The following is a 15,221-nucleotide window of genomic DNA, read 5'->3' as shown; positions in this document are numbered from 1 at the left end:
ACCCCCTGCCAGGATCTGCTGCTCCAGTTCAGCCATCTGCTTCCTGTAGGCCCTCAGTGCTGCCTCTTTGAATGTGGGTCGAATGCGCTTCTTAGGTGGTGCCTCCACGGGCTTTTCCTCCTCTGGAACAATTTTGTTTTCATTCTCATGCTGCTGTTCCACGTGCTCAGACACCTTGGCAACCTCTTCTGTTATCTCCTCAACCTCCAAGATCTCTTCGTCGCCTTCTTCCATCTCTTCTGTCACATCATTGTCCTCGGTCTCATCAGGTTCCTCTACGTCGACATACTCCACCATTGCATCGTATTCAGCAGTGTCCTCAGCAAGATGGATGTCATAATCCTCATTGTACTCTTCATTGTACGGCTCATCCAAATTGCAATCATACTCTAGAACCTGTGCCTCTTTAGTGGCATCATAGTCGTCTGGGACTTCAAAATCTTGAGAAGCCTCAAAATCCTCCTGGGCATCATTGTCTTGAGAGCCCTCAATGTCATCAGACACGTCATAGTCCTGAGAAGTTTCACACTCTTGAAAAACCTCATCTGCTTCCTCTGTTTCACTAGTATTAGTTCTATTCTCTAAGTTAGCTAATACCTGCTCCATCACTTCAACATAATGTGTCTCACCATCTTCTTGTTCCCCAGCTTCTGCAGCTGCTTTCTCTTCCTCAGCCTTGACGAAGACAGGCTCTGTGCTGACATCTGAGTCTACTGTAGTACTGGAGTTATTTCCAGAAGTGGACAGGGTGCGGAAGCGCCCCATGAATGATGATGAGGAATTTGTTGGCTCTTCAGGAGGAGCGGGAGTCGGCTGAGACCCTGTCTTCCAAACAACCTCCAGAGCTGACTTTGCTCTCTGCAGCGTAGAGCCAAAACCAAAGCCAAAAGATTTTTCACTGAGATCTATGCTGAGTCTACTGCTCCAAGACTTTGGAACCTCCTCAACTTTTTCTGTTCGGATCTCACTCTGACTACGATACATGCTTGAAGTCTTACTCTGAGCCTGGTGAAAGCTATGGTTGACATCGAGTTCAGGGAATTTTTCTTTTGGAACCACTTTTGGGGTATCCTTAGATAAATCCTTCGAGGCTACTTTTGGAGCTACTTTAGGGGCTTCTGCTGGAGCTGTTTTAGGGGTCTCTTTAGGGGTCACTACGGGGATCTCTTTAGGGGCTACCTTGACAGATTCTTTAGGTGGAACTGTGGCAACTTCTTTCAAGGGGATTTTATTGGTCTCTTTAGATGTTACTTTAGGTATTTCGTTTGGAGCCTCTTTTGGGAGTACTTTTGGCACTTCTTTGGTAACCTCTTTAGCAGCTACTTTAGGAATTTCTTTAGGAGCAATCTGGGGCGGTTCTTTAACAACAGCTTTAGGAGATTCTTTGGGAGATTCTTTAGGAGACTCTTTAGGAGTGGAGACTGGAGTCAAAGCTGGGGTCAAGACTGGGGTCAAGACTGGGGTGTCAATTGGAGTTACTTTAGGGCTCTCTTTAGGTGATTCTTTGGGACTATCTTTGGGAGTTATTATTGGGCTGTCTTTTGGGGTTATTTTAGAGGAAGTTTTCACAGTTTCACTGGAACCTGCCTTAGATGTCACTTTAGATACTTCTTTGACTGTGGGCTTTTGGCAGTCTTTAGATGTAAGTTTAGGACTATCTTTATGCAGGACGTGAGAGTTGTCTTTAACCGATTGTTTTGATGTCTCTTTTGTTTGCTCTTTAGGAGCTGCTTTAGAGGTCACTTTAGGTGGAACTTTAGAAGATACCTTGGGAGTCTCCTTTTGTGATATTTTAGTAGTCTCTTCTTTCTGAGATATTTTAGTTTGTTTGTGTGTCACCTTAGATGTAGTCTTAGGGGTGTCTTTAGATGATGCTTTCGTGCTTTCTTTTGTGATAGCCTTAGACCCCTCTTTGGAGTGCCTGGTCGGTGTCTTGATGACAGAATCTCGTTCTGTAATAGGAGCAATAATGTGGGTGGTAATAGGCGGTAGAGAAGTTTCTCTGTCAAGCATCATGAATTCCTCATCACCTTCAAACTGCAAATCAACTTCCTGACATTTAGTGATGTTTTCAGGAAAACCTGGGATGGTTGAAGGGTCAAAGGGACTGCTAACTTCTATGGAGGCTTCCAAACCAGAATCAGCACCTTGTTCCAGATGATGCCAGTCTTTCCAGGGGGATAAATCACCTTGTAGAGAAAGCTGGGAGCCACTGTAGTGACTTCTGTCCCCTGACATGCACACAAGCCCATTGCTAACCCCACTGTCAATAGTCTCTGTAGTCTCAACCTCATTATGATTCCCATGGCCAAGAGGATGACTGGGGCTAGCATACCAGGAAGAGGCCATGTCTTCTTGTTTTCTTTGCCAAAGTTCCTGATCTGAGGAAGAGAGCAGGGAGCAGCCATTTGCCCGTGTAAAATATTGACTCTCTGAAAAGTCTTCTGAGTATGACTGGCAAAGTTTGGAGCAGTCAGACTCTGAACGACTGAGTTTAGGGGTGGAATAGTCACTCTGGGAAAGCCAACCAGGGGTCAAATCAGAGTAGTAAGCCTTTGCATGTTTGTCTGGGTCATAGTAAGTGTCATCAGCATAGTGAACTGTGCCTGAGTAGCCTGCATCATCTCCTGACCGACTATGGTCATGGGACCGTCTTTTCTCTGATTTGCTCTTGTGAACTGGCTTGGAAATCACCATTGCATATTTATTTCTGCTTAATTCCTCCAGTTCTTTATCACTGTCCATAGAATCCCAGTCATCGCTTTCTACTACCTTGTCTTTTCCTGAGACCTTTATATCCATGCTTTCATAGGTTTGTGAGGACGACATTGCTTTGTCTTTTCTCTCTTTTCCATCATGAGTTAAACTATCAGTAGAAACCGTAATGCCTGTTCCTTTAAGTTTATAGCATTTTTTCAGAACTACGTCTCTATCTTGAGGTGTTGCAAAAATAACAATGATAGGCCGGGGTTTTGCATTAGAACATTCTCTTTGTTGCCCCAGCCTGTGAGCAAGCTCAATTTTAATGTTTTTATGGGCATCGGCAAGACCCATTTTCTCTTTCAAGATTTTATATATTACACTCTCGGTTTTCTCCAACTTTTCTTCAGGAACGTTTAGGAAACGCAAGGTTGAATTATTAGCCTGGTGGCTTATTTGTTTGATGTAATCATGAATATCTCGTGTTTCTCTTCTAGACTGGACAAAACCTGAGCGAAGTTGTTCAATCTCACTCTGAACTACTTCTACACTGCTAGAAATCTCATCAATGGAGCTTTTCAGGGCATTTACGTGGCCACGAAGCTCAGACAGTTCTGTCTCTATCTGGCTGATACCCTGAAGCTCCTTAAAAATCATTTCCATTACATCCTGGGTTTGACTGATGCAACCTGTGGAGGAGGAGCCAGGCTCCAGAGTCGAGCTTTTTTGCTGCCGTCCAGCACGGTCCAAGGATTTGCTCCTGATGCCCAGAGTTTTTCTCCAGTTGCTCACCTCCGAGTCTGAGGAGACACATTCCTGACTCTTTTTCCATTTTCTTAGCTTGCGTAGAGCACCAAGCCTCAGTGTGTGTAGACTGGAGCGTTCCACTCGTTCACCCTCAGAGCTGCCATCGGAGGGAGCCAAACTGATGAGGCTCTTCCTATTTCGTCTTACTGGCATAGTGTGTGATTTATGCTCATCCAGTCTTCGCACAGGTTTGGTCTCACTCAAAGAGTCAGAGTAACTGCTGTCAATTGAAAGAACCTCGGGAAAGATACTTTCATTATTATTTAAAAACGGAGAGGTTTTCGGAAGTCCATTGGCTATAGCTACACGATAACTGAAAGTGGGCGACAGGGATGAGCAGTCGTTCTTTCCGTCGTCTTCTTCAAGCGATATGTTACGTGCCGAAGAGCATTTGGAAATCTTTTTCACTGTTGTCTTCAGTGTGGTGGAAATAGTTAGATTCTGTGCTTGCAAATCAGTGGTCAATTTGGGCTCTTTATTTTCGCTTCTCTCTTTCTTCTTTATTGGGTTTGCCAATTTCTTTGTAAACATTCCTTTGCAAATCTTTTCAAAGTAGGAAGATATAGTCTTGATTAGGGCAGAAACCATGGATGGCAATCCAGTGAACAGTTTTTATCATCAAGTGAAAGGAGAAGTTGGCTGGAAATGCAGCGTCACTGAGCCAAGCACAATCAACCTGTGCTTGACAGTGCGAGTTCAGCTCACAAGCTCTAAAACCACAGTCCGCGTAGAGATTCACAAATACTCTTGAATCCAGTGGTCTTCTTCCGGAAAAAGAACATCTCTCTGCAAAACAGAAAAAAAGAGAAATTCCTTCAAAATTGTGTTGTGCATTTTTCTACAACACAGCAGATGAATTATTACATTGCATTGACCAAGACACGTAAATCTCAGATTAGGTCCAAGTCTGTCATTCACTGGATTGAACTGGTTATTTAATTTTAAGCATTATTGGAAACTGTCTTTAAAAAAAAGTTAGATCCCCCAAATCACTCATCCCACACAGACAATAATTTCATGGAAAAGAAAGAGACATTAGATAAGAGGAACATGACAAAATGTATGATCACATGTGTGCATGTGTGCGTGCCTGTCAGTCAAGACCAATAGACCCACTGCATTGATGTATCTATCTATTTAGCCAATTATTATAATTACCTCAGTACTACAGTAGTCTTAGCTATGAACATGTGCATCACCAAACGTAATTACGATACTGTAGAGTATTCATACAGCAATCATGACTACATGAATGTTAAGTACCTGGCCTAATGAAAAAAGGAAAATGTTATTGTAGTGACTGATCTTATTACAGTAACTTGACTATTTTTGCTCAACACATGACAATAAAAAAAACCCAGAACAAGCAAATGTGCATTTGTTCTTTTGAGAAATCGATTATATTTAGGATGATATAGCTGTTTCAATTATTAATGTGATTTAGTAAATGGCTTGTGTTGTCATAATTGCATGTGCCCATTAGTCTTGTTGGAATAATTAGGCTCCTGAGGCAGATCAAAGATAACAAAACATCTACCTTAAGCTGAGGGAAAAGCCAGATCATGCTGCAATCATTAGTGTCAAACCCTTACAGCTTGAAGTGGCTCCTAGAGGTGTGTGTTTTCTATAAAGTGAAACTCGTCAACTGGATCGAAAGAAGGATGTTTTGTTGTGCAGAGGATCTGACAGCTGCTCCACATTAGTTCTGGAGTTTAGAGCTTGACGTGTCTACAGTCTCGTGACCACACAGACATGCTCACTTCAAATGAGCTGTGAAACACAGCTTCACTGTTAGCTTTTATCGCTGCACTCCAAAGAAGGGTCACATATTGGGAAATAGAGTTGCCAATCATGTTGGTTCCCATCAGCCAAATAGAGCATATTTTGTCTTACAAAGTAGTTAATTAAATATTTGTGGTCATTAAAGCATTTTTTAATTCATTTAAAACTGTGATGATATCATCAATAGGTTTTGTTGAATGATTTCCAACAGTGAGTAGCAGTAACATTAGCTGGTAAGAGGGACACCTCATTGCAAGATGATTCCTTTTTTTTTTTTCTGAAGAAAAGAAAATGAAAAGAAATTAGCCGAGTGGAAAACTGATTCTTTTATTGAAACACTTGATAATGTACTGTTACTGTTAAAAAAATAAGTCTAATTTAAATTTTTGTGAAAAAACACAAGCGTACCAGTTGCAAACTGACCAGATATTTAAAATGAATGGCAAACCTGTGTATTTTATTGCCTATGGATCTAATCAGGCATCAACAATAACATTTTACAAAGTGTAAAATTTTACAAAGCTGAACCAAAAACTACTTGGCACAGGAAAAATCTTGTGCTGTTTGAATTGGGTATTCAAGCTGTGTTTGAGGGTGTCGGCCGGGGGTGGGGGACTTAATCTCCAACACTTCCAAAGCTTCTGGTTTAGACAGTTGGAAATAATGCTTAAGAAAAGAAAAGAAACACCCAAAGGAATCACTGTAGAAATGTTGTGACAATTTGAAGCAGATGCTCACTATAATTTATGATAGAAAGGGGTTTGATGATGCAACTCTTTTGCTGACTGGCATAAAGCCACGAGCTGCCTTTTCCATCAGATAAGTCACAACCTAAAACTCTCCCCCCATAAGTAACTGACACTGGGTATTGTATGAATGTGCTGTTAAATTGCTACAATTAGTTTTAGTATCTGTGCTTTTTTCTGAATTTGAAAATGGATGGAAACCATGAGCCAAACAACAATCAACCAATGTGAACCCGATTTTGGAAAATGGTGTTAATGCCACACAAATGAGTTGGGATATCTGCAGATTACACGGGTAAAGGCCTTTTTAATGATCCCTGAAGAAAGTTCAGGGTTTGCGGAAAACTTCAGAGAAAAGAAAATGAAATAAAGACAGTACTTGCACCACAAAGCTGAACAAGGGAAGAGTTACAAGCTGGGCCAAACAAAAATCTGAGCAAACTGTGTGTCACCTGAAGAGGATCTACTGTGACAATGGCTATTGAAACTAATAAACATTCCCTGAGGTGAAACCCTTCAAGTCTAAATTAAGAAGAGACAACACACGTGTGACGACTCCAGCCCCCACAACCCTAAGCTGGATAAAGCGGTATAAAAGATGGATGAATAGATGGAAGTAGCACGCATGTCTATTGGTTGTTCTCAGTTTGCATTTTTAACATAAACAAAAGGTCCCACGTCTCTGACAGTAGTTCTGTTAACAAAGTATTTTATTCCAGGCTATATGCGAAGTGAAGGGTTTTATGTTACACAAGATATTCTCCATGTCAGCCGTCATCACTTTGACAAATGCAATGACGCTGAGTGCTGATTCAGTGGTCTCTTTCTATTCATCAAGCAGGACTTAGTTATTAAAATTAACAAAGATGGGGAATTAATAATACACTGTCAAATCAGGTTAGTTTATAATTATTACAGAAATAAAAGTGTTGCTATAGTCAGCTGGAAACAGCTTATTTCTATTCAGTTTTTTCACAGCAGCATACCAAAGCTGACGGCCATATTACATTTACATACATATTACCAACACACATGAATAACACACTATAATGAACAGAATGGAATGCGGACATGAGAAAAGTCGAAAATTTTAATCCTAACAAGTGGGCAGTTAATTAAAAACAGCAAAATGAAGTCAAATTAAACCGAGGTACATTCAAAATGAGTTTCATTATGGATGGCAGATGAATATAGATTTGAAATACTGTATATACTATATAATACTGAAACAAATATACAGGAGTTGAATTTGGCCTTTACGGGAAAGTGGTTGAGGGTATGGCTCTGAAGCAGGAAGAGCCGCTTTTATTTGTCATGACTGCTGAGGTGAAGCTTTTCTCGACAAGCTCGAACACCAGCGTAATGGCTTAGCCATGCTGGGTCTTCCCCATATGTCATAGCAGTATTGCTTTTTTTTGGGGGGGGCTTTTTTTTTCTGGTCAAACAAACTTCTGATGCCCTTTGCAGAAGCTGCAGACTTGCAGGAGCTACACACCCAGCAGGAGGTCAGTCTCTGAGCACAGACCAGCGGCAGCAGTGTGCTGCCAATGCACAGCTGTAGGTAACTCAATCTGTGGCTCTCTGCACTGGACTAAGTGTTGGATAATGACCTGACATGACATCAGACGGGCTTCAAGATCTGAGTTATATTTCATCGCCAATTGTGTGGGTAAAAAATCCTGCAAGTTTAATAATGGTGACTTTCAAATCAGATTTGATGTTTCTCAAATAGTATTTGTATTACAAACAAAATGGTGACCGAAAACATGCAAAAATCACTATTTTTGGGTGACAAGTTGACCGCATGTCCTAATAAACATTTTATTATATTCTCTGCTTCCTGACACACAGAAAAGACAAACAATGTTCACCAATTAGGTTGAAGTGACAAAATGGACACTGAAAATTTGGTTTAGCACTAAGCGAATCATTTCAATGTACAATAAAACGTATTATGTAAGAAATCCATACATGTATTATGCATCATTTGAATTGGAATTTTATTGTGAATAAAACACAATCTATCAATTGCCACATTTCAAAACTGTGTAAGGATGGTAAAGGCATAAGTAAAGTGGGGCAGGGAATTCCTAGCAGTCTAAAAAAAAAAAAAAGTGGTGTTATAAAACAAATCTTGCATTTCCACAATTTTCACACAAAAAACCCTAATAAAAATATTACTTTGATATAACTAATATTATTGGCTACAGCAACGTAACCGAGATTAAGCCATATTTCTGTTTAAAAAAAAAAAAAAAAAGTTTTTCTTTTACCGCAAGAGTCACGCCAGCATTTTTTTTGCAAGTGTCGACATATTTTATTGGAATCAAATTGTGGCCAGTCAAGCATGGGCCGCCATGGTTTGGTTTTGTCTGGGACCTAATTAGATGATTTAAAATGAATTGAAACAACGGAGTCCAGTCAGATTTTGCTGATCACTCTGACCAACATGGAGAAGTCTGGGCCCAGTGTGGGCGAGCTGAGGTTACACTTGTTTGGCTTAATCCTCTTTGAAACACAAAATATTATGTATGATATGCCATAAAGATGTAATCTAAGTGTCTTAGTGAAACTTTTAAAGTTTACAACTGAGCTAAAGTTTGTATAATTTGCACACGTAGATTTGAAGTCCATCTGAAGTTGTCGGACTCAAATGAAAGTGTCTCGTAAGTGATTAGAGATTTTGCTTTTTTGACTCCGGATTCAGAATCCTAATGAGGTTTTGCATTATGTATGTATGTATGTATGTATGTATGTATGTATGTATGTATGTCTTCAGATTCATTAAGCAAAGTTGATTTTTCATCAAAAGTGTCATCAGAAATGCAACTCAGATCTTAAAGCCCACACTTGGATGGCTTTCAAAAGATTGATAATATTGAGAGGCAAATTTTTTTTCTGAGCAAGAAGCTGCCTTAGAAATGGTATTCATTGAATTATTGATTAATGTGATTGGACATATTTCCATTTGAAGTTATTTTTGTTCTTACAAGCATGTTTCTTTAAAGTGTTTACAGTTCGCGTAGTGCCTCTTTAATCATAAATCTGCAACATGCGAATCATGAAACAATGTTTTACCAACGGATGCTCCTGAGCCGCATCTTGTTCAATGACTCAGCCATTATGGTCCATTACACAATTGTCCCCACAAAAGGCAGCTGGTTCATTTCAACCAATGTCTTTAATGCATTTGAGATGCATTTTTTTGTAATGTACTAAATTGAGCAACAGCCACAGTCATGGCTTGGAAATGTCTCTGTTTACTGCAGCAGATAGTGGAACATCACTTACATGAAGCCATGCGCTGCACTGTGGCTGCACACTGTCTGGACAAATCACACTGAAAGAGTACTAGTGTTTAATGAGTGTTGATCACCAATTAGTGGGGCCGCCTTTCTGTTCAATAGAGCCAGCATCTTGACATCTGCATGTTAAGGTTTGACAAATGAAGCATTCACCCTCTTCCACAACTGGGGTTGATGCATAAATGGCTTGCTAATGCCCCGGAGGTATAGCCTGTACTGTCCCATTAGAGTGTAATGATGCAAAGATTAGGAGAAGAGGATGACAGATAACTAGATCACCTTATTTTCACTCATGTGTGTTGCACCAATGTCATCACAGAATCTGTAAAGACATGCTTCTGTGAGGAATCCCTGCAAGCGAAAACACTGCAAAAGAACGGGGTCATCTTGGTGAGTCAGTGCTGACCGACACACTGTGTTCTCGTCGTCTTCATGGTATGAATATTTACAATAAGGATTGCAAAAATCAGCTTGTACTGCAATGCATGTGGAAAAAAATTCCTTCCATTCTTACTTTACATGCGGATGTTTGAGCTACCAGGTGGAGTCCTGAAGATACCCCAGCTATCTTTATCAGCGATGTGAAGTTGGCAGTGACTCCCAGGTGAACTCACGAAACGACTGAGGTAAAGAAGAGACAGAATAATGTGGCTGGCAGAAATCTTGTTGTTAAAAAAAAGCTGTGATGCCAATAATGCTTGAATATTAGTTGTTATCGCAATTAGAATAACGACTAAAGAATGAGAGCAAAGCAGAAACAATGTGGTTGGCAAAGGTTTTGTGTAGAAAAAGATTAACCTTTAAGTAAATAATGCACATAGCAATATTTGTTTATCATGAGTGAATATGCCAGCAGGGGCAGTGATGGACTTAAAGTTCGAGGTCCATAGACGCTCCCACCATGTTTAATGAAGGTTAACTATTAAAATTATGGATTAAGTGGAGAAAATGTATTTCTTTAAGAAAGGTCATTAAAGTTTTCTAGACTTAAATTATCATTAGAATACTGAATGATGGATGCTATTGCAGATTGTTTTTGCATGGTGCATGCCTGTTCCGGGTTACACTGCCAAAGAACATGGGAAAATGACATTACCTGTCACTAAAATTATCAGATAATATGAACAGATTTTTTGTAAATGTGTACAGTAATTCATAATTATGTGAATATATTGGCTTATGATAAATCGATGTATGGAAGGAGCATCTGCTTACAAACACATGCAGCCTTTAAACTACATGACACGGTTAACGTTCAAACGTGCCACATGTTTCACACAGCGTGTCAGTGAAGCCGATGCCCTTTCAATTGTGAGGTTCTCGACATTTGAGCAAAGCATTAAACCCCAGTAGAAATATCTTAATATGTACTAGTGATGTGCAGAACAACCCCGTGATATGGATACTTTTAATAGAATAGAATAGAATAGAATAGAATAGAATAGAAATACTTTATTAATCCCAGAGGGAAATTCTTGTAGCATAGCTCCACACAGAAAAGAACACATAAGAATTTGCATAGAAGTTAAAATATATCAATACGACAGAATAAAGGTAAATAAGTAATATCAGATATTAAAAGTCCCATATTATACAGTTTTTCAGCAATTACACATAGGCATCAGAAGTTAACGTGTATTTCCCCCAAATCCGGCCTTGGTCCGGAATGTCTGCCTGTGTAAAAGTCCCTCTAGTGAGCTCTACTGAGAACAGGCTGTTTCTGTGCCTCTATCATGAGCTGGGTTTGTCCATGCCTACTCCACGCCACTCTTGGGGAGAATATCAGTGTTGCCAGAATCGGCCTATAGGGCTTCTATTGAACACATTGGTCTTTTCTTTTCTTTGTGGGGAGTTTATTTAGTGCAACTGTGTGCTTATGTGTGCTATATTACGCATACAATAGTTTTACAGCTTCAACACGAGGTTGAGATGTGGGCTGGTTAGGTGGGCGGGTTTTAAGTTGTGTTTGGACTGGATGAGTGCGTCAGATCTGGCAACCCTGGAGAAGACTCAGTTTTTGCTTGTGGTACCATGCGCTAATGTTTACAGTGGATTTATCACTATGGCGCGTTGAAATTCAAGATGTTTAAGAATGGTGAGTTAAAAAATATTATACGCACGAATACTTAGATTACTGAGATTGGTCGTATGTGTTGTTACAGTTAACGCTAGCTTCTGCTAACTGTTATGGTTTTTCATATTATACTGAATTTATTTGGTATATCAGTAACCTTTGGATGTTTTTAACTACCCGTGAGAGGGTAAAAGTGAATATCAACCACCAGGTGGAGTTATTTCACCAGCTGATGTCATGAAGGGAAAATCTCTGATTTGCCTGTTTGAACACACGTTCGCTAAAAGGTGAAGCAAAATGTGAGGGAGATGACAGAGTTTCTTCACTTCTTCACAGGCAATAAGGACACATAAGTCTGTTAAGAAAAACATTATAAAATGATTAACATATTATGGGATCTTTAACATATACAGGGCGAAGCAGTCAATGCTATAAGCACGGAAGAATGAAACTACTAGAAAAACACAAACACTATTTACAAGGAGCGGTTTGAGAGTCTTATTGCAACAGGAATGAAGGATCTTCTGTTACTCTGCACTGCACTTTGGTGGTATGAGTCTGTTGCTGAAGCTGCTGCTGCTGCTGACTAGGACATCATGGAGGGGAGCGACATTCATCAGGACGGACCAGAGTTTGACCGGATGCTCCTTTACAGAGTCCATCTCCACCCACCACGTCATTGGCCTTTCTGATGAGGTTGTTGAGCCTGTTGGTGTCGGCCACCCATAACTCTGTTTTATTATCGATTCTCATGAGAACACATTAAATTTACAAGTTACTATTGTTGGTACTGCGTGGGCGGATCATCAAAATTCTTATCCTATCTATGAGTCATTTCTTTGTTAGTTGGACTATTTCTTCTCCCTAAGAGTGATTATCGACGCTAATACGGCTAGATAAATGCCCCACACTCAAGATTATCATATCAGAGGTTGAGATGTGTTCATACAATAGCTGACCACTAACAGTTTTATAGCTGAACAGGAATACTGTTTATCGTTGTATCTTTTTCATGGATATGATTTGAAAGAAAATAGCTCCAGCTTGTTTCTCTAACGACACAAACTTAGTGTTACTCTCACATATTTGGCTTTAGTACAAACTATCCATATCTGTGACATCAATAATGGTTTTACTTGGTTTACAGATCAGTGCTATTGCACATCACTCATTATTTTATCGCGCTGCTTGCTCAGAGAGGAGCGGCGACTGTGACAAGACCAAAATCTGGGAATTCCTGTGGTCCTGAATTACAGCTCCTCCTATTTGTGAGTCATAGTAGAAACCTCCAGAGAACTGGGAAGCACCTCAACCACACCCACTCAAAAAGCTGGGGGGCAATGCTACCCCAGGCCCTCCTGTGTTACTATCTGGGGACGAGTTTCCCTCATTTTTCTTAATGCATGTGATTAGTAAGGCACTCCTTTCCACATTCCTGCAGCCCGTTCAATCCCTGCCACTCTGTTTTAATGAAAATGAGTGTCAGTCGGAGGCATGCTAACCTATTTCTCACAACAGTGGCTACAACTACTCGGTTCTCCTGATGGAAACACAACTATGCCAATTTGAGGTTATGCTGGAAGCAATTATACTCCATGCTGTGATGTGCCTTTCACTCCCTCGTCGTTTTGGGTGAGACTGTTTAACGTTTTGTCGTACAGTCCTTCAGAAACGCATGCATTTAAAAGAGAGATGCTCATGAGTTACGTCATGTCTCCAGAACACATGATTGTGGATTAAGGGCCGAGTGTGGATTAGTGCACATGTGGGTTTGTGCTCATGGTTGCGCGTCTATGTGTGTGCAGCCGTGCATGCACACACGTGCACCACGCATGCCTCCGTGCACGGATGCTTTCAAGCGTGCATTTGCCGCTCTGAGAGAGAATCGAAGCACACCAGCGGGGGCCGAGGGTGTGTGCATCCTCAGATCATATTGCCCTCACGCCCATCCTGAGCTCCATTCGTCCTCCCTTCTCCCGACCAGCTGTGTAGTCTATTTCCCCAACAGTGAAATATCTGCCTGCAGCCCTAGGAAACCAGCCAACATCACAACAGATTGTCTCTCCTCATAAATCAAAATATTACCATTTCTTTGGCCAGCATGACGAGAAGCAGTCTCATCGCATCGGCTCAGTGTGAAACAACAGCATTGCTCACATGCGTTCGTGTTGTGCGTTATGCACAACAACATGGGGAAAGGTGAGAACGGGAGCAATGGGACATTTGTGAAAATCGACAGCGTTTGTATCAGACGGGTCTTTAAGAATAAAAAAAAAAAAAAGATTGTCATTTACACCTGAAGGATTTCTTTTTTTTTAATTTACACATCGACAGATGATCCCATTTATCCGCGTCAATCTTAAAAAAACAAACAAAAAAAACCGTTTCATTAATCCACTGACAGGGCCACAGAGGGAGGGGAGGGAAGCAACAAGAAGACACGGGATTAAGTCAAACAGACAAGATCCCCAAACGTCATGCAAAACGCGTCTCCAGCGCCCCGACGGGGCCGCGCCGCCGCACATACCTGGTCGAGTCAGATCTCCGTGCAGGATGCCGGTGGCGGGAGGGAGCGACGGTGGAGCCGTGTGAGTGGAGCCGAATCCCCGGTTTGAACGAATGGTCGGTGCTGGGAGAGCGGCGGTGCTGGGCACGGGGAGGGAGGGAGGGGAGGGAGGGGAGAGGAGAGAAAGTGGCTCGGTGCGCAGCTGCCTGCTAATACCAGAGCTCACAGCATCTCTCCGTCAGACTGCACATCCCACAACCTCCGCGGAGAAAACACACACACACACACGCACACGCACCTCCATGCCACCGACGATATCCACCTTCTTCTTTCGTTACCCCGGATTATACAGGGGGGGAAAAATAGCTTTTTCTGTTAAGAATGCTGCGTTTTGGTGATTCGCTCCAAAGACTGACTGGCGCGCAGTCACAGAGCTTGTAGACAGTCACAGGAAGAGGTGTCTGATCCAAAAACACGGGGTGCAGGGGGGTGATGGAGGTGGTGGAGGAGGCAGCTCTGATGGAGGAGGCAGACAGCGATGCTGCTGCTCCTGCATGCCCAGACTGAGGCTCTACTCCCCGGCTGGAGGAGGTTCGTCCCTCCCATGTAGGCTACAACACTCTCCCTCTCTCTCTCTCTCTCTCTCTCTCTCTCTCTCTCTCTCTCTCTCTCTCTCTCTCTCTCTCTCTCTCTCTCTCTCTCTCTCTCTCTCCTCTCTGGAGGTGTGTGTCTGTTCACAGAGCAAGGCTGAGAGAACCGGCACACACACGTACACTACTCTGCACACACTCAGACACACACACTTAAATGCGAGCGAAAAGACGAGCAAGGAGGGGAAAGGGATTAATGATATATGCGTTATTCCTATTGGCCAGGAAATGACATGGAGGGGGGGAAAAAAGAAAAACACTACATCTTCACATTCCGATGGAAAACTGTGATGTAATATGTTATTAAACTGTGAGCAGCAAACACACAAGCATTTATTTATTTATTTCGCCAAAGTAGTATTGCTTTAATTTTTCATAAGGGGGGCCACACGCGCGCGCGCACGCACGCACGGGTTTACGTGGGAGCGCACTTTCATCTCCTCCTGTCAAACAGACACATTCCCGCTAATATCTGCGCCAAGTCCCCAAGCATTCCAGTTTGTAAGGCACGCACATACGTGCGCTCACACATCATCTAATTGCGTCTCTCAGTGGAAACGTCGTCAGACATGATTGCACATTGGCCCTGCTGATTTGTCAGAGACGCACCATGGTGAATTAAAACACCATCAGTGGCTCCAGTTGCATTTT

General features: G+C 41.7%; 1 protein-coding gene across 1 annotated transcript in view; it reads right to left on the bottom strand.

The window, feature by feature from the left end:
* The window catches only part of unc13c (unc-13 homolog C (C. elegans)), a 122,895-nt gene extending 108,195 nt beyond the window's left edge, over positions 1-14,700 (bottom strand). Inside the window, exons 1-2 of the mRNA XM_080489634.1 lie at positions 13,942-14,700; positions 3-4,293 (exon numbers count right to left, since the gene is read on the bottom strand). Coding sequence (XP_080345760.1) covers positions 3-4,095 — 4,093 coding nt within the window. The 5' untranslated portion in view covers positions 4,096-4,293; positions 13,942-14,700. The remainder of the gene's footprint in view (positions 1-2; positions 4,294-13,941) is intronic.
* Between the last annotated feature and the right edge of the window lie 521 nt (positions 14,701-15,221).

The sequence above is a fragment of the Lipophrys pholis genome (genome assembly GCF_963383615.2).
Source record: "Lipophrys pholis genome assembly, chromosome: 2".
NCBI classification, from domain to species: Eukaryota; Metazoa; Chordata; class Actinopteri; order Blenniiformes; family Blenniidae; genus Lipophrys; species Lipophrys pholis.
This window is presented reverse-complemented; position numbering and strand designations above follow the sequence as displayed.